The sequence below is a fragment of the Myxine glutinosa genome, chromosome 5, assembly GCF_964187855.1.
Source record: "Myxine glutinosa chromosome 5, kmMyxGlut1.1, whole genome shotgun sequence".
Taxonomy (NCBI): domain Eukaryota; kingdom Metazoa; phylum Chordata; class Myxini; order Myxiniformes; family Myxinidae; genus Myxine; species Myxine glutinosa.
In genome coordinates this window covers 104,363,447-104,387,971 of record NC_136265.1, presented here as the reverse complement: position 1 = coordinate 104,387,971, position 24,525 = coordinate 104,363,447, and the positions used below count along the sequence as shown (strand labels likewise).

General features: G+C 44.4%; 1 protein-coding gene across 6 annotated transcripts in view; it reads right to left on the bottom strand.

Annotated features, from left to right (window-relative positions):
* LOC137427300 (KH domain-containing, RNA-binding, signal transduction-associated protein 2) overlaps positions 1–20,049 on the bottom strand; it is a 41,089-nt gene extending 21,040 nt beyond the window's left edge. For all 6 annotated transcript variants that reach the window (XM_068116705.2, XM_068116706.2, XM_068116707.2 and 3 more), the window contains exons 1-5: positions 19,892–20,049; positions 10,990–11,114; positions 7,685–7,801; positions 7,394–7,540; positions 4,700–4,848 (exon numbers count right to left, since the gene is read on the bottom strand). In XM_068116705.2, the coding sequence (XP_067972806.1) occupies positions 4,700–4,848; positions 7,394–7,540; positions 7,685–7,801; positions 10,990–11,114; positions 19,892–19,985 (632 nt within the window). In that variant the 5' untranslated portion in view covers positions 19,986–20,049. The remainder of the gene's footprint in view (positions 1–4,699; positions 4,849–7,393; positions 7,541–7,684; positions 7,802–10,989; positions 11,115–19,891) is intronic.
* Between the last annotated feature and the right edge of the window lie 4,476 nt (positions 20,050–24,525).

Sequence of the window (24,525 nt, the reverse complement as noted above, 5' to 3'; positions counted from 1 at the left end):
CCCTAATGTCTCTGCACCCCTCCAAGGGGAAGTCCCAATGTCTCTGTGCGCTCCCGCGATCGGGGAGTCAAGGCCCGATCAAAGTCAATTGAGGCGTAGGCGATCGAGGCGACCCCGAGGTCACGTTGTTCAGCACCCAGCAATTCAGCGGTGGAAAGGAACCTCCCAAAGACGCGCTCCGACGTACACGTTTGCGGTTCAATCCGCGAGCCTCCGTATAATTCTCAAGCGCCCTTTCTTGCACAGCCGTCCCCGGCAAACCACCAGGGAATAATGCCCAGCCGACACGACCCAAAACTGGTTCACTGCAGGTTGCTCGCGTGGCGAAGATGGCGGACGGCTTTCACTCGAACCCGGGCTTTGAGGCAAGGATCCTCCGGAACCTCAATGAGGATACCCGACGGCACAGGCTCCACGCACTCCGGCGATATCTCTTATCGCCCGAACTTCCCTTCAAGGACGCAAAGTTCACTCGCACTGTACGTCGACCGCTCGGTCCGGAGCTTCAACAACAACGTCTGTTCACGATCTCCTCCTGCCTCTTCTTCCTCGCTCCACCTCTTCCAGTCACGATCCGGATTTCCAGCCACATTTTTACCAGGAGCGCTTTTAAATCTTTTAACCACAATAACCCTTTCCTGTAAGTCACAATAAGCATAGTATCTAGAACCAACAATGATAACAACAACCATGAGGGCCGAATCCGTAACACTTCCCCCCCACAAGAAAAAGTTTTAACACCGCGAAAGCTTTTTGTTGGCAAATTCTTGAAACCAACACAAGTAATCAATGTTTCCCCAAAAATAAAGCAACAAACTTTCACACCACCCACAGAGATTTTCCAAAGTTAATTCACTCTGGACAAAGCATCAGCAACGACATCGTCCCTGCCCTTTACATGTTCAATTTCCCGTTGGACTCCTGCAAAGCCAAACTCCATCTCATTACCCTCTGACTTTTACTGTCAGTTTCTTGTGAATGAAGGTTAAGGGGTTGATCAAAGATCCAAAATTCAGCAAACCGATAGCACTTTTTCCGAGAGGCCGAGATGAAAACCAGGTTCCATGGTGGTTGGGTGGTGAGGCCTGGAAGTATTCACTACATGGACGCCCTTAGTTCACGGTTAATCCGTGTAGGAATTTTGGCTCGGCTGCTCCACAGAATTCAGTGCTTCAACTCTTTCTAACTTTCGTAATAATCCCGGTTGGACCGCTTGTCACGGTAGTCAGGTGAATAGCGCTCTCCTTCTCGGCCGCGACCCTGATACTCATTCCTTCGGGAGCTGCCTCTGGGAGCCCCCATAGTAATATCGGCTGCGGCCACCACCAAAACTACCGCCACGTTGTCCTCTTCTGTAGACCCCTCGACGCCTACGAAATGCCTTCCCTACTGTTATGGTCCGACCCTCCAACTTCTTGCTATTCAGATCCTTTTCTGCATCTCTGGCGTCCTTTGAGTTTTCAAACGTGACAAAGCCAAACCCTCTTGACTTTTGTGTCTCAGTCTTTTATCAGCACTACTTCCAAAAGCGGTCCATAGTTGCTTAAGGCAGACTCCAAAACATCTTCCTTTGTTTTGAAGTTCAGCCCACCTACAAATAACTTGCTAAACTTGTCGCCATCCCTAACTGGTGTGGTGTTATTTTCCCTACTGGGCTTTTTAACAACCATCGGGTTACCATAAACTTGACCACGGGCCAAATCATTCCCGATAACAAACGATACTCCCTCTACAGGAAGCGTGGCTTGTAAACCTACGGTGACCGGTCCTGACACCAAATCGGACTCCAAATGGATGACATGAAGTGGAGCACTAACACAGCCACCAATCCCCTGTAAACGAACACTATCCCCAGTTGCCGTTTCCTTGGACCATGGCAAGATGCCTTCAAGCATTAAAGATTGATGTGCTCCTGTGTCCCTCAATATCCTAACCGGTCTCCGGTTAGTCGAGGCTCCATCCAGTGACACAAACCCCTCGGAAATAAATGGTTGGTAACCCTTTTGAGGGCGATTTCTCACAATGGCCATCGCATTTGGAGTCGTACTAGTCGAACTCCGCTCCTGATTTTCCTTTCTCATAGCATAACAGTTGGATATCAAGTGTCCAGGTTTATGGCAAAAGGTGCAAGTAGGCCCGGAGGAGAACCTCGTGGTCTGCCAAGGCATGGGGGTGGCGGTCTGCCTCGAGCCCCCCGGATGATAGGTCTGTCTTGGAACCGCAGTCTTCTGATTTCTAGAAGTCGTGGTGTCAGAGTGGTCCTCATTTTCATCTCGAGGCCGCCCCCATGGATTTTCATTCTCCGCCCCTGATGTACCATAGCTCCCAGGGCTAGGTCTGGGCGAGGAGTAAGGTTTGTGGAACCCCATCCTGTGTGTTAAGGCATAGTCATCTGCCATGGTTGCTGCCTCATACAACTTTGGTACTTTCCTTTCCTCCAGATGTACTTTAATGTCCTCGTGGACACACTGTTGGAATTCCTCCACTAGGATCAATTGTCGCAATAGTTCGAAATCTTTCCCCAACTCCTTTTGAATCGCACCACCTATCAAACATGGTTTCTTTCAATCTGGCAAACTCCACATGGGTCTCACTCTCCCTCCTCCTGGCATTCCGGAATTTTTGCCGGTAAGCTTCCGGGACCAATTCATAGGCTTTGAGAATGTGTTTCTTCAATACCTTGTAATCTGCACATTGGTCAATCGGTAAAGCCGAATAAATCTCTTGAGCTTTACCCACCAGAACACTTTGCACTAGTATGGACCAGTACTCCTCAGGCCAGTTTAACTGTCGAGCCACTTTCTCAAAGTGTGGAAAAAAACTTGGCTACCTCTTTCATTGAAGGGTGGAACCAGCCTCATGTCTGCCAACATCCCAGGTGTTCTGACTAGGTGTCGAACCAGTCAGCAGTGATGGTACCTCTCCCCGTTCTCTCCTTAACTCCAGCTCCTTGACTTTAATTTCCTGCTGACGCGCCAATTCACTGTCCTTTAACTCCCTGTCGGCTTTTCTCTCCTGCTTCGAGTTCCCTTGCAGCTCTCCTTTCCTCTGCTTGTTCCTTTTCTCTCCTTTCCTCGGTTCTTTCTTGTGCTTTTTTTTTCTTCTAACCTTTCCTGGAGTGCTCGTTCCTGTGCTGCTCTTTCCTTTTCTGCTTTCCTTTCCTCTGCTTTTTCCCTTTCCTGGCTCTGTAATTGCATCTCCAGTTTCCGGAGCTCCACATTTACTTGCTCTTCTGGTAACCAATCCCAGGCTACCTCTTCCCATGTTTCTAATCCCACCATAGATTGTATCACCACTGTCTGCAACTCTGCCTTCTTCATGTTAGTTCGGACCTCCAAGCTAAAATGTTTGGCCAATTTCAAGAGGTCCGATTTTACTAACGCTCAACTGTGCTTCACTAGGGGTCACTGCAAACTTCTCTGCGTCAAACTCCATAGTGACTACTGGTAACACCTGTTAACCTTCACACAAGAAATGTTAAACAAAACAAACAAAAAAAATTTTGTTTTGTTTTTGGAAAAAAATTGGGAATGTTGGAAAAAGTTCCAAATTTGGGAATTCTGGGAATGTTAGGGAATTCTTTCCCGGACTAAATTTAGGAATTTTATATATCCCGGACGAGGCCCCAATTTCTGTTATGGGGTCCTCCCCTTACCTATGGTCTCGGTCGACCTCCGAACCCCCGAGAGGGTCCCTGGCAGAAAGATGTTTTATCCTTGGTTGAAATCAAGCAAATAATGAAACCCTCAATGGAACCAGCAAATGAAACAGTCAAATCAATAATGCAACCACACCAGGTTATGAACAAACAATAATATATTATAAATCACCCAAAAAAGAGCCATACAACAATGGGGGCAATCACCCCTACTATCAAATCTTACGATGGTAACCTTATCAAGCCGCTTAACCCTAAACTCACGGCACCTCCCCAATGTCTCTGCACCCCTCCAAGGGGAAGTCCCAATGTCTCTGTGCGCTCCCGCGATCGGGGAGTCAAGGCCCGATCAAAGTCAATTGAGGCGTAGGCGATCGAGGCGACCCCGAGGTCACGTTGTTCAGCACCCAGCAATGCAGCGGTGGAAAGGAACCTCCCAAAGACGCGCTCCGACGCACACGTTTGCGGTTCAATCCGCGAGCCTCCGTATAATTCTCAAGCGCCCTTTCTTGCACAGCCGTCCCCGGCAAACCACGGGGGAATAATGCCCAGCCGACACGACCCAAAACCGGTTCACTGCAGGTTGCTCGCATGGCGAAGATGGCGGACGGCTTTCACTTGAACCCGGGCTTTGAGGCAAGGATCCTCCGGAACCTCAATGAGGGTACCCGCCGACATAGGCTCCACGCACTCCGGCGATATCTCTTATCGCCCGAACTTCCCTTCAAGGACGCAAAGTTCACTCGCACTGTACGTCGACCGCTCGGTCCGGAGCTTCAACAACGTCTGTTCACGATCTCCTCCGCCTCTTCCGGTCACGATCCGGATTTCCGGCCACATTTTTACCAGGAGTGCTTTAAAATCTTTTAACCACAATAACCCTTTCCCGTAAGTCACAATAAGCATAATATCTAGAACCAACAATGATAACAACCATAATGAGGGCCGAATCCGTAACAACCGGTCAGCAAGTGATGAGGTGCACCTGTGCACATTTCCAAATTATAATGGTCTTTTAGCATTCCACCACTCGTGATTTACCGAGGGGAAACCATGGAAGTAGGTGGAGGTGGGGCAGGTTGACCCCTGCCACGGGGCGGCGCAGCCCGTCCTCGTCCCGTTCCACGAGCAGCAGCTGCAGCCTCCTCTGCTCCGTTGGCGTAAGCAGGATAACCCTCAACCTCATACTCCTGTGAGAGGGTACCATGATTTTAATGAATGGAATTGGAGATTTTCAACCATTAAGACAGACAAATGGGCTCAAGACATCTCGCTGAATAAAACCCAAATAAAAATAAATACATTTCAAAAAGTAGAGGAAAATATTTAAAGAATGTTAAATCATTACTTTCACAAACTCCTTGTTGATGCAAGATTAACATGACAAATGAAAATAGAGCAATCAGATTGCAGACCCTCACCAGGACGTGTTTTTTAAAGCCTTTTGTGTTAAAACAAATATGGTGGCTGAACCACGTGACCGATTAAGTCAACATTTTTTTCTCCACCAATTTATCCATAGATGACGCTCAAGAACATTCATCTTTATCGGATGAAGTTTTGTACTTGTTGAATGATGGCATCATTAACTATGGTATTCCCCGTGGAGAGTTATTTACAATGAGCCATGTCTCAATTTTTTCAATGCAGCGCTTTCGGAGATATTGATGTGCAAACTTTTTCGTTTTTTCCAAGATGGCGCCCATACCACATGACCTATGCCGTCATAATTGTCATTTTAAAACGCTGCAGGAGGTGCACCTTTGGTGAAAATTTCCTGTCAATCGGACTAACAACATATTTATTCTTTGCGGACAAAGACAGACAAACACAAATGCAATGCCCTCTCTGGCGAGGGTAAATATTACACTGAAGGAGGAACAAAGCTGAGGTCAGAGCATATCCGTTTATTGAAGAGACCTCATTGCATTCAGTGTTGATCCTGCCCTTCCTCATCCAATTTAAATCGGCAGCACAATCATTCACCCAGCAATGCAACCACCAGCCGAACCCAATGCATGCGCACGATAGTTAGAGCCGCCACTCAGTTGGGGAGGACATGGTTCAAATCCCGGCAGACTCGTACAAAAGACTTAAAATATGTACGTGCTGCTTCCTTGCTTGACGCTCAGCATTTAAAAGGGTAAACAACGCTGGGATGGCAATGGCAAACCATTCAACATATAGATAACCTGTCCCAAGAAACTTTGGCAGCACCAACACTCTGTGAAGTGTGAAGCACGCACATGTACACGCAACGAAGTCTGTCATACCCTTCAACAACACATCTGCTCACTGATAAGTAATGGAGGTCAAATCAAAAACATTCAATTCCGGTGGAAACAGGATGGGCTTCTGCAAATCAGTCTTCAAAGCATGTGAATAAAATCAATACACAACTCGTTGCCAATCAAAATATGAAACAAAAGGTGCAACACGTTTACACATTTAGCATTAATAACTTCAACGGTGGTCACTTTTAAGAATGAAAAGTTAAATGTAAAGTCTTGAAGTCTTTATGTCCGTCTTTCAATCCTGACAAATCTCACACTCTTCCGATGTCTCTCCGAAAAGCCGGACTGGACAACCCTCCCATCCACTTTCTGAACAATCCTCTCCAAGAAGTTCTGTCACTCAAGCTTTTGGGTCTCACTATCTGCCATGATCTTTCCTGGGAAAACCACATTTCCAAGCTGGCCTCCAAAGCCAGTCGCCGACTGGGCATTCTCCGTCGTGTGAAGTCCTTTCTGGGCGCCTCTGGGCTCTTCACCACATACAAGGCTTTCATCCGCAGGTCAATCGAATACTGCTCTCCCTTCTGGGATGGCACTCCTGCCTCACACCTAGCTCGGCTTCACGCTGTAGAAACCAAAGCTTTCAGAATCATTGGAATCTCCAGTGATGAAGCCGACTCCGAGGGCCTTTCACACTCTCACCGCAGGCAGGTAGGTGGGCTTTGTCTTCTCTCGACTCCTCTCCGGCCTTGCTCCCCCTGCTCTGTCTGTGTTCCGTCCCCCAAATGCTCCTGCAGGAGGCGCAATGTCTGCCAGAACAACCTCTTCTGGTGCAACTACCAAAATCAAGACTCTCTGCTCACCTTCACTCCTTCATTCCCACTCCTCCCTCCAGGTATTCAAAACAGCTGTTCACAATCTCACATCTTCCTCCATCCAAAACCTGACCTTTACTACCCCCATCAATCCACCCCAACCAAATTCACCTTCAAATTCCGTTTTTTTTCCTGAAAGACTGTGTCCATCTTGTTTATCCCATTTACCCCACTCCAGCCCTATCTCCCACATCTCCTGATCCCTACTGTTATGCTTCCCTCTCTCCTGTTCTGTTTGTTTGCTCTTATACAAGCTTCGACTTGGTATAGGATCCTAGGATCCTGGGTTCGAATCCCGGTCGATCGCTGAATTAACACCAGGGGGGTTGACTCAGCCTGTCATCCTTCCGAGGTCGGCAAATTGAGCACCAGCTCACTGGTAATTCCCTGTGTGTCGCAAGAGGCGACTCAGTGTTGGTGGCAGGAAGGGCATCCGGCCATAACACATTGCTTCAAAAAAAGGGGACCACGGTGCCCGAAAAAGGCCAACCCTCGCTCTGCGGGGTAAAATGGCCTCGAAAGGTGGTTCTTGCTCGACATAAAAGAAGCCCCAGAACTTGTTTAGCTCGACTAAAAATCTATTTTCACAGTGAAATGGATGAAATTGCCATTTTCTGTATACTCACAGGAACCAAAAAGCGCTTCAACTCTTCAATGGCACCACCCATTCGTGTATATGCCTCCGATGGTGGAGAGAAAACTTCCACAAGCACATGCAACTCCTCCGACAAGTGGGCGTACTTAGCTTCACCACTTTTACGCAGCTCTTCCTCCTGGGGTTGGAGGAAATGTTTTTGTCATTTTTACAGCTAAGAAAAAACGAAGTCAACATTTACAAAACAATTTTATGAAACAATAACTCAATGTTGCAAAAGCCTTTCTTGATGCACCAAATACACCTTTCTCCCCTTGTTTACCTTTGAGCGATCTCGCATAGACCCACGCCCCATGATGGCCATACGTGCACCTGTTGTGGACTGCAACTGCTTCAATGTCTGGCCACGTGGCCCCAGCAATTTCCCCACAAAGTTAAACTGGAACAGAGAGAAGAACAAAAGGAGAGTGAAGGAACATCACTGAAGAGTGAAGGAACTAACCCTAACAACTCAGGTAAAGTTTTAATAATGAGCAAATAAGGTGATCAAAACATCAATTACATTGTCAAATGTCATCCAAGAAACCCCAAAAAGGACCCAAACAATACAAACAACCTTACCAAACATAATATAAAAATTAAAAACAGATAAAAAGCTTGAAACTCGTCTAAAAACGTCTTTCAAAGTTATAGCCATTCCATGGTCTTCACAATTGCCTCATTTCATCACACTCACCTCAAACAACACCTGCGAGCTGAACTTGTAATCATATCTACTCACAGGCAAAGGTGCTCACACCAAGTATCATCCAACAAAGATATTCTAGTTTTTGTATTTTTAATTTTCTGAAATTTATAGATTTTGTTTTTCGCTTGGACGTTGTGGGTTACGATGTGTAAATAAAGGTGGAAAAATTATTTAATGCAATTTAATTCTGGCTACAAGGCAACAAAAGATTAAAATTTTCAAAGGGGGTATAGACTTTCTTTAGACAAGACACAGACACAAACACAGGAGATTCGTATACAGTGCATAACTTCTGATTGGCTGTCTAATTTTAAAAGCGATTGGAATGACCCATTTGATCACATGGTGCCACTCTTATATTGTGCTGCTCCAATGATCACATGGTGCTGAGACTCCGTCTCAGAGAAGACGTGCACTTCAGTTTTCCAAAGCTACAATTATCTCATCAATAGCTGCAATCTCCATCAATAGCTGCAATAGCTGCAAGTCACCCAACTAACTACCAATTCTTTTGGAAAATGCAATAAATTATTTAAATTGAAGAATTTCTTCAGGAAACATTAAAATTGTCAGTGTTATTTTGCTGCAAGGTAGTAGGTAGGTAGATAGATTGAACAAGCATTCTGAGTATTGCGCTGCAATACATGTCCCCTACCAAATTTCAAAGTGCCATAACTTTGTCAAAAATGATCGAATATGCAAATTTATGCACGGTTGATGCTGGTTTTCAAACTTGATCTGAGGTATGCTGAGACACGTGTGTCACGCCTCGCCTCGTTGATAAGCTCGCAAGGTCGCTCCGTGGAGCGGCCTGCACGTATTGCACTGTGTGAATTATATAATTACCAACTCACCGTCTGAGGTACTAGCGATTCAAGAGATATCCATTTTTAAAAATATTTTCGTTTAACGATATCTGCCAAACTACGTGACCTATCGCAAATTCCAAAAGGACATTTTAGTAGACCGACATGCTGAACAGATCTGTGAAGTTTCCCCTCGATTGGATCAAAAATGAGGGAGGGGCTCGGTTTTAAAGGTTCATGCTTAAAAACATCATAACTCTGAAACCATGTGACGCATGACGTCATGCTTGCTGACTTTTTTGTTCACCATTCTGCCTGCAAAGTTTGGCCTCGATCTGTTCAGCCGTCGGAGAAAAAGGGGTTTTCGTGTTTTCACAAAAAAACAATATGGCGGCCGAACCACGTGACCTGTGACGTCATAATTACCATTAAAATATTATACAGGCCGAGTCCCCCCTACGGTGACTTTATTGCAGAGAAATTAAAGTCAGTCCAATTATTGCAGAGAAAATAGTTTTTAAAGGAAATTAAAACTTTAAATGGCACTGAGTTAAGGAGCATCAGAATTATCAGAATTACCAAAGTTCAAAGTGCCATAACTTTGTCAAAAATGATCGAAACGTCGTGAAGTTCGAACTTAATCTGTAACTTATCATGAGGAAACCATGTACCAAGTTTGAAATCATTAGCATTAAGAGTTTAGAAAAAAAAGTCCGGAAAACTGTTCTTTGCGTGACGGACTGACAGACGGAGGGACGGCGTGCAAACCTATAGTCCCCTCCGGTGTACACCGGTAGGGGACTAATAACTGACGGGAGTGTTCTGTGATTACGAGTTGAGGTTGCTGGAATGAAAAGCGGAAACATTTGATATGTATGTGTCATGAGAAAGCAATATAAGCGTGTGTACTGATTTTTTTTTTGAACTTTGATTCACCACCAAAAAAAATTATTAAGCGTGACCCCTAACATACACAGGATGAACTGACATGCCCAGCATGAAATGACATGCCATCCCACGAGGGTTGGGGGGAAATGTCAGGGGCATAGAAAAGGCCCCTTTATATGGTACGAGCAGAAGTACCCAGCGTTGACAAAAGGGTTGAAGGGGGTAATGGGGGGGGGGGGGGAGAGGGGAGGAGGGAAGGGGGAAAGAAGGGGGGGAGGGAGGGGAGGGGAGGGGAGAAGGGGGAAGAAGGGGAGGGGAGGAGGGAGGGGGGAGGCAAGAGAGGAAAGGGGGTTCATATATATATGCTGGTGGGTGAATGTGGCGTTCATCACGTTTGAGTTGAGTGTGATGCCGATCAGGAAGAAGCAGCCGTACTACCAACTTCGTACACTTCCGGAATTGGTCGATTTATTTGTATTCAAATGTCTGGTGATTGTTTTGTATTTATGCGAATGTGTACTTGTATATAACAGTCATTAATTTTGAAAAGCTTAGGCACTATCGAACTTCTTTTTTTTTTTACTCCCCCAAAAAAAAAATTCCACTTTTTTTTTTGCCTAAAACACTCCCAGGCACTCACTGATGAACCTCTGAAAGTTTGACGAAGATCCGTTCAGCCATCTGAGAAAAATGGCGACAGGGACAGACATCTATCTTATATAGTAGATATACCATGTGGCAAACTATAGAAAAGAAGGGACATTGGAAGGGCTTATTTGGAAAGAAAGAAGGGCTTATGGAAAAGGCCAGCCGATAGAAAATAAGAAAAACTTTAAATAAATAAATAAAATCTCGTATGCATGCTGGACTACCCTTGTGTTCTTAGGAGGAACTAAGTAATGCTCGAGAAAACTCCATATAAAGGGTCACCAATTTGATTCATTCAGCTGCATGAAGAAATTTGCAATCCAGTTACAATCTCTTAGTTTCAACGGGACAGATAAGCAGTTGTGGGTTAAATAAAATCTGAAGGCAAGACAGTTTGCCACTACAAAAAGAGTACTAATACAAGTGGCTGCAATTAATTCAAGACATAACAAAAACAAAATCAGAATAATTGAGAATTTGATGACCACATGTACATTCAGTTTAATAAGTCAAAACAACAATGAACAAAAGCCTTACCTTGGGATACTGGCGAGTTGGAATGACTACTTTTTCTGTTAGTTTCATGTTCTTCCCCTGCAGTGCATCGATGTACTTCCGTCCTTCTTCTTTTGGAGGCTCTCCACTCTGCACTCGATCCATTTCTGCCAGGGACAAAAAAATAAAAATAAAAATGTTTTGTCGCCTTTGCTATTTGACATTAAATACTGGTTCGCAGGCCCAACATGTAAACAAGACCCAAAGACTTAAATACCCAAAAGACAACAAAAACCCAAAAGACACTTTTGACCCCAAATTCCCATAAATACCCTGAAGCCCCAAAAGACCCCAAGACCCCTAAAGATCCAAAATACACCAAATATCCTTAAAGACCACAAGGATGCAACTAAACCCCAAAGAACCTTAAATACCCAAAAGACCATGGACCACCCCCCCCCCCCCCCCCCCCCCAAAAAAAAAAAAAAAACCTTAAATATCCACAAGACCCAAAATACCCCAAAGAGTAATTATGTCTTACATTGGAATTGTAGACGGTGGCTTGCAAACGAGCCTCAAGGTCGGTGTACGGAAGAATTTTTGTTTTTTTAATTACAATAAATAGGGAGTTGAAATTCGCTGAACATGATGTGCAAAGTGCGCAGAGTAAATAAAGTGTTCATTTACGTCTGAAGGATATATAATAAAATTAAGAAGATAAGCACACCTGACACTAGGCCCAGGCTTCAGACTTTGGCACACTCGTGAGGCTGCACAGTCAAATAAACTGTTCCAACCCGTCATTTTTGATGGGCTTTATACTAGTATGTAAATAAATCACATGGGGGGGGGGGGGGCGTACAAAGGTCATTTGTCCCGCTCCCTGAAGACTGGTCTATGGATGGAAGAACATAGTGAAGGAAATATCGTTCCAGTTCAGACGCAATAACTTAAAATTTAATGATTACTGAACTTTGTGATATGTTGTTTTCTACAGCAGTTGTTAACCAACGACAGTCAACATACAACTTTTTAAACCACTGTAACCCTCTTATTTATTTCAGTCGCCTGGAGTTTCAAAGCCATATTTTTTTTATTTTTCCCCCTAGGTTTTTGGAAGTGCCAACAAGGTGATATGCCTTCTACTGTATTCAAGGATATAATGTAATTGAAATAAAATTAAAGTTTTAAAGGCTTCAAGGTGGGGGAAGGGGAGCATGTGGTTGCTGGTTGTATTATTTTTTTGAGGTGTAGCTGTGCCGCTGATGCAGTCAGTGCCCGTTACCAGTAAGCTGGTACTCATTTTGCCGACCTCGCATGGATGACAGGCTGAGTCAACCCACCTGGTGTTATTTAAACGGGGAGACAAGGGCTCAAACTGAACAGCTCAATAACTCAAAGCCAGCCACCTTAACCATTAAGCCAACGCCAGGTTGTTTGAATGCCAGACAGACTTTACAGTAAAAATACACTAATTGCACCCCCATGTGGAGGAAGCGGTTCAGTTTGGCGTTTTTTTAATATGAAATAGGCAACGGCTGCACATGAACAAAACCCATTAGGAATTACGCTAAATAATTAAACATGACGGGTTAGAAAGGTTCTTTATTTTTTGACGGACGGAAGGACATACCCAAATATTGAAGAAGCTTCACCGCTTAAAAATACCTCACTCATGCTCTCTCATAGGACGAGATGCCATACAATTTGCCAAATTCAGAGCAAAGTACTGCTCAGCCGCAGGTCGTGGTACACAACGTTCAAAATATAAAACGAAATAACATTGGTCCTCGATCGCAGACTGCAGACAGACAAAGTGAACCAATCACTTAACCCCACTGTTCACTGTTTGCATATTTATTGTTCAGAACATGCACACACCTGCTCTCAGCAGTCATCGATGACTTCAGTGGCCATGTGGCAGCAGTGTCAACCAGAGGTGAAGTGCTTCAATTGAGCACTTTATCAACTCGTAAAGATATCTCATTGCTTGGAGCTTTTTTCCACCATAATAAGCAAAAATTTAACCAGTCTTAATTTTTTTATTTAATCAAAACTATATTATAATATATATATATATATATATATGTATATATTAACAGCCAAAGGGAACGGCCTTGTCTGCACTTCAAACTGCGACGACATGCGCGTGTATGACTGCAAACCCACCCTTGCATGTTTGTCTTTTGCAGTAGGTATTACAAGTTCTTTTTTTTTTTGAGCTTTCGTTTGGAGTGAACTTTCCAGCAAAATAAAAAGAACAAGCGTTACGCCTAGGTCCCCCGTCGGTGAAGTGATGTGAGTTGATAAAGTGGAAGACGCAGAAAACACATGATATGATATTTCGCTCACAAGGTTCAGACATATATATATACATATATATATATATATATATATATATATATATATATATATATATATATATATATATATATATATATATATATATATATATATATATATATATATATATATATATATATATATATATATACACATGGCGGCGGCCATCTTGGATTTTGACGTGGGTTGCACCCACACACCAAATTCGAATGCGGTCCTTCGCTCACGCACGCACGTAAACACGCACGCATGGACGGACGGACGGACGGACGGACACACGGACGGAGGGGAAAACCATAGTCCCCCTTTCGCTCCGCTGTGCGATGGGGGACAAAAACACATTGCGGCCCCGACGGACAGCCATTGTTTTTATGCAGACGACATACTATAATATACTTGGTCTTCACGCTCAATGGTGTTTGACCCTCGAGCTCAGCAGCTAGCTCGCACGCCTGTGGAACTGCATCTCACTGGAGTCCATTTTATTTTATACATACATTTTGTTCAACACCACGAGCAAGCAACCTTGACATAGTCTGTTATTCTTGCTAAAACCTGTGAATGTTAATTTACCTCCATTAAATTTGTGTGTCGCGTGAATAAACAAAAATCTCAGTTTACAATAATGAATTTGCACAATCTTAGTTACAAAACATCAGCTTCCCTTTTTTTGTATTTTTCATCACCTTGTAGTTATTAAAAAGGCAACTAGGTGAAGTTCTGGTAATTTCGAATGTGTCAACGTAGCAACAATCTAAGTTCCACACTCAAGTTCATAACCCATCAGCTACAAAGCAAGCAGGTTCCACAAGCGTAGCATCACCTTTTTATTCTGTAATCTACATCAACCCCAGACAATGCACAATTGAAGGAAAGCAAAAGTTCAGTTCAGTTATGACTATGTGGTACTTTAACCTCACCAAAGCGGTAATAAGCATTCCTTGAAACATGGCAAATGCAACCAAAGACCACATGCATCATGGCTGCTCTATGAGTATGAAAAAACTAGAACAACACTGTTCGACTTTTGTCGATGAACGAATCCAACCAGTTCATCTTTGCATCATAATATATACTTGTACCAAGTTTGTTCAAAATCCCATCACTTGTTCACAAGTTGGCAGGGCAACATAATTTTCACTTCACATGACCCCAAAATCTAAGTTAATATTTACCTCATTATACATACGTGCACAAAGCTCAACTAAGATCCCTTCGGCCGTTCTCAAGTTATCGCTGTAACGAAAACCTATCACTGACGGATGGACAACGTGAAAACATGCCTCTTAAAACATAATGACGTCATCAGCAGAGGCATAAAAATCCAGAATGCACAGATATCAAAATAATTTGCTCAATTATTGTAGATCTCAAACATCTATCCAAAAACATATTTGGGTGATTTTTGGAACCTCGCCTCCCATAAGTTATTTTGACCTAAATTTGATAAAAACAGCAAATTTTTACATTTTATTGGAGGGTTCAATCTTTAAATTTTATTGGGGGGTTCAATCTTTAAGCCGAAGGGACAAATCTATAGTATAAAAGGAACCGTGCGCGTGCGCCATCGTCCGGGCTCCACCCAACGGTTGGACAGTTTACCTGTGACAACGTAAAATACATACTATAGCCGCCATGTTGGTACCCACTGTGACGTGAAGTCAGACATTTTCAAAGCTGTCAAATTCATAATCGCCATGACCTCCCTAAAAGTTTTCCCTTCAGTGTAAACCAAACAAGAATTGTCAGAATTGCAAGGCCAAGGCTACTCTTCAAAAAAGGTAATTGGCCACAGATGTCTGTGCTTTAAATTAAAGGCACTGCCGGCTAAACAGGTGCATAGGCTCCACCATTCTAGGGGGCCGGGGTGACACAATCACTCTATGTGCGATTTGCTAGTGTTCTAAACTTCATGCATCCTCTTCAATTTCAATTTGTATCCATGACTGCAGTCAAACCAAGAACAAATTGAACTTGTATCTGAATTGAACTCGTTCTCAAACTCCACGAACTTGAATAAATTATTTTTATTTATTTTTTTCTTTTTTTCTTTTTTACTGGGAGTTCCTGAAAACACTCAGGTGCAAAATCTGAGGGGATCAGACAACAAAACGACCAGTTTCTGGTTAGTTACGTGCAATGACAAACGTGAAACAGTTCAATCTGTCTGTACATTGGTTGTTCTGAACTTTACATAAACATGGGGAGGTGTTAGACATCTGAAAGATGTGCACACCGATTAATATAATCCAACGTTGAGAGTTAATTCCCCCTCCACCACCCTCATTGTCTGTGCATTTGGACACGCCCTCTGCAGCCGTCTGTGCATTTGGACACGCCCTCTGCAGCCACGGTTGGTCAAGCCTTCCCACAAGCTGCTCAAAAAAACGTTCAATCTTCTCCGGATCTTTTGCATTCGAATGTAGAGGGACAAAGGGACTGCCAAAAAGTGACACCAACAACCTCAAAGCGCAACATGTACAAATTTACCGCGGACAAAAGAAAACCCCTTTTTTCAGAATAAGGGGTCTTCCATTATTTTGATGGCCCGATATTATCTTGGAAACATATCTGATCTCACAAAGGAAGCCAAAGAAAATAAAAGGAAAAAATATATTAAAACTAGACCGGCACTCAGTAGAGCGCACACCTTCGCCAGGTGAACAGTTTACGTTTTGTATCCTAATGATAGGCCGGATCTGGATTCGGACCTGAACCAAAATCTAATCGGCTTGTTCTTCTCACCAAACAAACTCGTCCAACAAGTTGTGTCAAAACTCGTCCATAACCTCTTTAAATGTTATATTTCGCTTTTCACCCGATCTCTCAATGGTGAAGAATCACTTAAAAAATTAAATAATAATCATCGTATCCGAATCCACATTCAGATCTTCACCAAAATCGAATCGATTCTTCGTCACACACCCAACCTCTCCACCAAGACCAAGTTTCGTCCAAATCCGTCCATAACTTTGAGATATCCTGCTATATGTCGGTTTTGGTCCCATTTTAAAAAATTAAATAATTGTCATATCCCAATCCACATTCAGATCTTCACCAAAATCTAATCGAATCGTCCTTGTCAGACACCCAACCTCTCCACCAAGTTTCGCCCAAATCAATCCATAACTTGAGATATCCTGCTATGTATCGTTTTGGCCCTATCTCCCAATGTAGTGGGGCGGCTTAGCCCAAATATTCAAAAGAATTGTGCATTTTGTGAAACAAGCACCAAATTTGGCACAAATGTACATTAATATGTTGCGAACATTTTCAGATATTGGGCCACTTGAAATTCCGTAATTTTTTTTTTCAAATTTTTTCAAATTTCGTAATTTCAAATTTTTCGGGTGACACCGTCACAATTTCGGTCTTCGAGGCCGGCCGATAGGCAAAGTGTGACCGGAAGGGACGAGGTTCTCCTGACCACGTGGCCCTCGATCTGGGAAGCGAGAGGCGTTCCATTAGTGGACGCGCCCCTCACGCCCGACTTTTGGGCGGCCCCGGCAGGCCGTTTGTTTTGACGTTCCGTGACAGGCCCCGCACCCCCACCTCCGGGCCGACCGGAAGCTTGTGCTGAGTACATCATACCTGAACAACTCAGAGGCAGAACACAGCAGTGCACACCAGGGTGACCCCTTCAGTGCATAAACCAATTAACGTGTCCACTGCAGGGCATATAGAAATGAAGTTATTTTCTGCATATAATAATAATATAAGTTCAGTTCTATATAACAATTTCTGTTATCACCACTACCACTACAACTACCACTACTACAAGCTTTGTCTGGAATTTTGTGGACTAAGACAAACAGACATACAGACAAGCTGGGATCAAAACATTACCTCCTTCCACCATTGAGTGTAGAGGTAAACATCATGGAAATTATATCATGCCCTAGATTTAATTCATGCATTTAATTCATTCATGTGTATTTGCTTCACTGGTTCACAAGGTCTTTTGCATACATGTAATTCAGACTCTCGTCTTCATTGCTGACCACACAATGTTCGCAACATATTAATGTACATTTGTGCCAAATTTGGTGCTTGTATCACAAAATGCACAATTCTTTTGAATATTTGGGCTAAGCCGCCCCACTATATCGGCCGGCCTCGAAGACCGAAATTGTGACGGTGTCACCCGAAAAATTTGAAATTACGAAATTTGAAAAAATTTGAAAAATAAAATTACGGAATTTCAAGTGGCCCAATATCTGAAAATGTTCGCAACATATTAATGTACATTTGTGCCAAATTTGGTGCTTGTATCACAAAATGCACAACAGGTTTGCTATGCTGCTACACTAATGGTGAAGAATCACTTTAAAAATTAAATAATTCATATCCGAATTCATATTCAGATCTTCACCAAAATCGAATCGAATCGTCCTTGTCAGACACCCAACCTCTCCACCAAGTTTCGTCCAAATCCATCCATAACTTGAGATATCCTGCTATGTATCGTTTTGGCCCTATCTCCCAATGGTGAAGAATCACTTTAAAAATTAAATAATTCATATCCGAATTCATATTCAGATCTTCAACAAAATCGAATCGATTCTTCGTCACACACCCAACCTCTCCACCAAGACCAAGTTTCGTCCAAATCCGTCCATAACTTTGATATATCCTGCTATATGTCGGTTTTGGTCCCATCTCCCAATGATGAAGAATCACTTACAAAATTAAATAATTGTCATATCCGAATCCATATTCAGATCTTCACCAAAATCGAATCGAATCGTCCTTGTCAGACACCCAACCTCTCCACCAAGTTTCGTCCAAATCCATCCATAACTTTGAGATATCCTGCTATGTATCGGTTTTGGCCCTATCTCCCAATGATGAAGAATCATTTAAAAAATTAAATAATTGTCATATCCGAATCCATATTCAGATCTTCACCAAAATCGAATCGAATCGTCCTCGTCAGACACCCAACCTCCACCAAGTTTCGTCCAAATCCGTCCACAACTTTTTGAGATATCCTGCTATACGTCGTTTTGGCCCCATCTCCCAATGATGAAGAATCACTTTAAAAAAAAAAAAAAAAACTTGTCATATCCGAATCCACATTCAATCTTCACCGAAATCGAATCGAATCGTCCTTGTCAGACACCCAACCTCTCCACCAAGTTTCGTCCAAATCCATCCATAACTTTAAGATATCCATCTATACGTCGTTTTGGCCCCATCTCCCAATAAATGAAGAATCAATTAAAAAATTAAATAATTGTCATATCTGAATCCATATTCAGATCTTCACCAAAATCGAATCGAATCGTCCTTGTCAGACACCCAACCTCTCCACCAAGTTTCGTCCAAATCCATCCATAACTTTAAGATATCCTGCTATACGTCGTTTTGGCCCTTTCCCCCAATGCAATGGTGAAAAATCATTTAAAACATTATACTAGCTGGATCCGGATCTTCCCCAAAATCTAATCATTTCGTCCTCGTCACATACGCTACATCTGCCAAATTTCGTCGGAATCCGTCCACAACTTTTTGATACATCATGTTCACAGAAAAAACAGAGGTGAAAACAACCTCCATCTACCTTTTGGGGCGAAGGGTAAAAAAAAAAATACATGTCGCACCACGTGCTTTTGGTTTGCTATTTGACACCAGCAGACCCCAGATTTAAACTAGAGAACACGGCAGGTTCATCGATGCGCACACAGGTGTGTGTACTCTGCAAGTGCAAGCACCAATGGTATCGTGGAACGTGTAAAACAATTACAACCAATTACAATGTGGAAGCAATCGGAGCACCAAGCGGATCGCATTGTATTTGCACATCACATCGGCCTGTTGGCCGCTCGCCATTCGACCATCCGGCCCAGTACGACCCCCAGGTAACCTCCACGTGTATCGGTCCAGTCTCGGTAGACGACAATACAATCCATGCTCAACTACACGAGACCGAGGAATACATGGAAACCGGTTTCACCAAAAAACGAGACGACTCCGTTTATGCGATTTATTCGCTCGTTTTGGTCACGTCTCCGGTATAATAGACAATGGCTCCTTTTAAACGATGGAACCATCAGCTCCACCTAACGACACGAGAGCGCCATTACTGTTGGCGGGAAAGACAGAACCCACGCACGAGGGCACGAAACAAAAAAAAAAGCAGACATAAAATTAAAAAAAAAATCATTACTGCACACGTGGAAAAATTCCATCGGAGGATATTCGGAAGCGAGCAGAAGCGAAAAAAAAAATTACTGTGGGGGCGCAGAGGACATGTGGAAGAGAAAGGCGAAATCAAGACAATGGCGTCAAGTGAGCGCAACGTGGGCACGACACGGCTAGGCCTGGTAGGTCAACGCCTAATTACCGTTAGACACAAAGAAAACGCTTACATGCGATAACACGAACGACACGAACGACCAATGCGTTCAAGCATTCCGAAATAGAAAAGAAAAATTAAAGAAAAAAAACCGCTAAAAGCCTGCGGCCTACTAGGCCTCGTTTTCCGGCGCGCACGTTCTTCTGCCGTCATGCGGCGCCATGGAGAAAAAACCCAAAATGCCCACACCCATCCATCTTCTCAAACTCCACAACAAAAGTCAATGTCAACGTTTCACGATACCTTTCGTCACTAGCTTGGCAGCATGCTTGAAATTGGATGCAAGACCAGTCCGCTCCAAGCGCAACTCGCTCAGGTACTGCCCTTCGGTGGCCATGATTGCGCGTACTGGTATCGAATGAGCAGGCGACGTTGTTCGGCGCTCCTCTTCACCGCCTCTTTCCGCAGGACCGCGAAAACACTCCGCCTCGCCAACGTCACCTAGTCCCAAATCCATTGCGCAGCTCAATCTTCACAGAGGGACCGAAGGCTCATTTATTTGTCCCAAAAAATGTTTCTATTAAATTTTGCTTTATTACGATATAGTTCATGACATTGCAAAATTAATACGAATGTGAGCAATCGCACGAAGTATAATTATTATTATTAAATGCGCCATTTAGTATCCTTTCGCAGCACGCAGGAGAGTGGAATAAAATGAAGGAATTCATGAGGTTTGTAAAGAGAAAAGGGGAGAAATAGTGCAAGTCCAAGGAGGGATAAAATTAATTTGTCTGTGAACCTGCCCATCAGTATATCGTGGCGCGATGTGTCAATACACCGCCTAATAAACCGACACCGCATGCCTTGGAACGCTTCTCTCTCATTCTCCATTAAATAGCCCACCTGTGATTGTCCAATAAATATCGGACGTTTCCACGTTGGCGATGATTCGCACCTTTTGATAATATCATTATTTCCTCAGTGTTTGGAGGAAGACACGTTCTGATTACGTGACATTACTTCAGATGACAGTGGTATTCACTGATGTAAAGACCATATTGACATATTGTTAACGTGGTGATATGGTGCATGTGGGTAATAACGAGGTGGGAAGAGTACATTCAGTGTACTTGAAGGCAAGGTTGAGAGAGGATGGTTAAAAAGGAATAACAAGGAAATTTGACGCAGGAGGAGGCCATTGGGACCATCATGCCTGCGCTACACCCACCCCAATGTCATCACCCATCCACACAAGCTACCGACTACCTACCAGGTACACAAGCCTATATCCACATACCATACCCCACTACCTTCAACTCCAATGTGTCCAGGTACAGTACCTCCCAGGTCGAAAATCCCATCGAAACCAATGGAGACCATTAGGACATTTCCATAGGTTGCAAGTACAAGTTACAGTACTGATGTCGTACAAGTTATTTACAAATCGACAGGATATTTATATGGCAGTAAATTAACTCAAGGTCTTCTACTGGTCTAATTGACCAACTGGTATTCTCAATCGACATATGTTGAAAAATTACATGCCCAGACCAGGAATCAAACCCATGTCCCCTGTTAGTTCAGATGGTAGGGCACTGGTTCAATTCACCAAAGGACCCCCTGGTAGCTCAGATGGTAGGGCACTGGTGCAATTCACCAGAGGACCCTCTGGTACTCAGATGGTAGGGCACTGGTGCAATTCACCAGGGGACCCCCTGGTAGCTCAGATGGTAGGGCACTGGTTCAATTCACCAGAGGACCCTCTGGTAGCTGAGATTGTAGCGCACTGGTACAATTCACCACAGGACCTCCTGGTAGCTCAGATTGTAGGGCACTGGTTCAATTCACCAGAGGATCCCCTGGTAGCTCAGATGGTAGGGCACTTGTTCAATTCACCAGAGGACACCCTGGTACTCAGATGGTAGGGCACTGGTGCAATTCACCAGAGGATCCCCTGGTAGCTCAGATGGTAGGGCACTTGTTCAATTCACCAGAGGACACCCTGGTAGCTCAGATAGTAGCGCACTGGTACAATTCACTAGAGGTCCCCCTGGTAGCTGAGATTGTAGGGCACTGGTACAATTCAACAGAGGTCCGCTTGGTAGCTCAGATGGTAGCGCACTGGTACAGTTCACCAGAGGATCCCTCTGGTACTCAGATGGTAGAACACTGGTACAATTCACCAGATGACCCCTCTGGTACTCCAATAGTAGCGCACTGGTACAATTCACCAGAGGACCCCTGGTAGCTCAGATGGTAGGGCACTGGTACAATTCACCAGAGGTCCGCTTGGTAGCTCAGATGGTAGGGCACTGGTACAATTCACCAGAGGTCCGCTTGGTAGCTCAGATGGTAGCGCACTGGTACAATTCACCAGAGGTCCGCTTGGTAGCTCAGATGGTAGCGCACTGGTACAATTCACCAGAGGACTCCTCTGGTACTCAGATGGTAGAACACTGGTACAATTCACCAGATGACCCCTCTGGTATTCCAATAGTAGCGCACTGGTACAATTCAGCAGAGGACACCCTGGTAGCTCAGATGGTATGGCACAGGTACAATTCACCAGAGGACCCCCTGGTAGCTCAGATGGTGGGGCACTGGTACAATTCACCAGAGGACCCCCTGGTAGCTCAGATGGTGGGGCACTGGTACAATTCACCAGAGGACCCCGCTGGTAGCTCAGATGGTAGGGCACTGGTTCACGTTTCTGGAAGACCCCCTGGTAGCTCAGATGGTGGCGCACTGGACAATTCACCAGATGACCCCCGCTGGTGGCTCAGATGGTAGGGCACTGGTACAATTCACCAGTTGATCCCCTGGTAGCTCAGATGGTAGTGTACTGGTAAAATTCACCAGTGGACCCCCCTTGTAGCTCAGATGGTAGAGCACTGGTAAAATTCACCAGAGGACCTCTCTAGAAGCTCATATGGTAGGGCACTTGTTCAATTCACCATAGGACTCTGCTGGTAGCTCAGACGGCAGGGCACTCGTTAAATTCACAAAGACGACCCCCGCTGTTATTCAGATAGTAGCGCACTGGTCCAATTCACCAGAGAACACCCTGGTAGCTCAGACAGTAGCGCACTGGTACAATTCACCAGATGACCCCTCTGGTACTCAGATGGTAGAGCACTGGTACAATTCACCAGTGGACACCCTGGTAGCTCAGATTTTAGGGCACTGGTACAATTCACCAGAGGACCCCTCTGGTACTCAGATGGTAGAGCATTGGTACAATTCACCAGAGGACCCCCTGGTAGCTGAGATTGTTGGGCACTGGTACAATTCACCAGAGGACCCCCTGGTAGCTCAGATTGTAGCGCACTGGTACAATTCACCAGAGGACCCCTGCTTGCAGCTCAGATGTTAGAGCACTGGTTCAATTCACCAGGGAACCCCTCCTGGTAGCTCAGATGGCAGAGCACTGGTTGAATTCACCAGGGGACCCCGCTGGTAGCTCAGATGGTAGGGCAGTGATTCAATTCACCAGCAGACCGCGCTGGTAGCTCAGATGGCAGAGCACTGGTTGAATTCACCAGGAGACCCCACTGGTAGCTCACATGGTAGGGCAGTGATTCAATTCACCAGCAGACCCCGCTGGTAACTCAGATGGTAGCGCACTGGTAAAATTCACCATAGGCCCATCAGGTATCTCAGACGGTAGTGTACTGGTACAATTCACCAGAGGACGCCTCTGGAAGCTCAGATGGTAGCGAACTGGTACAATTCACCAGGGGACCACACTGTTAGCTCAGATGGTAGATCACTGGTTCAATTCACCAGCGGACCCCTTCTGGTAGATCAGATGGCAGAGCACTGGTTCAATTCAACAGAGGACCGAGGACCCCCACTGGTAGCTGAGATGGTAGTGCACTGGTGCAATTCACCAGATGACCCCTGCTGGTAGCTCAGATGGTAGGGTACTGGTTCAATTCACTTGAAGACCCCCTGGTAGCTCAGATGGTGGGGCACTGGAAAATTCACCAGAGGACCCCCCTGGTAGCTCAGATTGTAGAGCACTGGTAAAATTCACCAGAGGACCTCTCTGGAAGCTCATATGGTAGGGCACTTGTTCAATTCACCATAGGACTCTGCTGGTAGCTCAGACGGCAGGGCACTGGTTAAATTCACAAAGACGACCCCCGCTGGTACTCAGATAGTAGCGCACTGGTCCAATTCACCAGAGAACCCCCTGGTAGCTCAGACAGTAGCGCACTGGTACAATTCACCAGATGACCCCTGTGGTACTCAGATGGTAGAGCACTGGTACAATTCACCAGAGGACCCTGGGTTGAATTCCCAGTCTGGGTATGTAATTTTCCCACATATGTCGATTAATTATTTACTATCCTTGTCATTTATATATTGGTATTCTATTGGTCTCCTACTAGTCCCATTGATCTATTCTTTTTTATTGGTATTTTCTACTGGTCCAGTATTTCACTTTTCTTATTGAAAACGGTACACCCTACTGGCCCAATTTCCTATGGGATTTTCATGGGATTTGACCTATTGGTTTTCTATGGGTTTTTTTGTCCACTACAATTTCCTCATCCATCCAATCCGAAACTGCTCCCTAGAAGTCCAATCGATTTGTTAACCATGATCTCCCTTTGGTACATCCATGCCAGCTTGCCATTTTGGCTGCTTGTTTGCAATAATTTATTGGGAGCGTGGCTTGCCGCTGATGCAGTGCCCCCTGTTCCCAGTAAGCTGGTACTCATTTCGCTTATGTCGAGAGTAAGGAATGCCATGATTGAGGAAGCTTCTGTGTTCGGAATGTGTCCCAGGATTGCATTTTTAACAAGTTTGTGGAAAATACACGAGGAGAATGTGTGGTGAAAGCTCTTTACCTAGTCTGCCACTGAAGGTGGGCGGAGCTTATGCTTTCACACCTGTCTGTCTGTCTGTTTTTTAAGCTGTTATCCCGA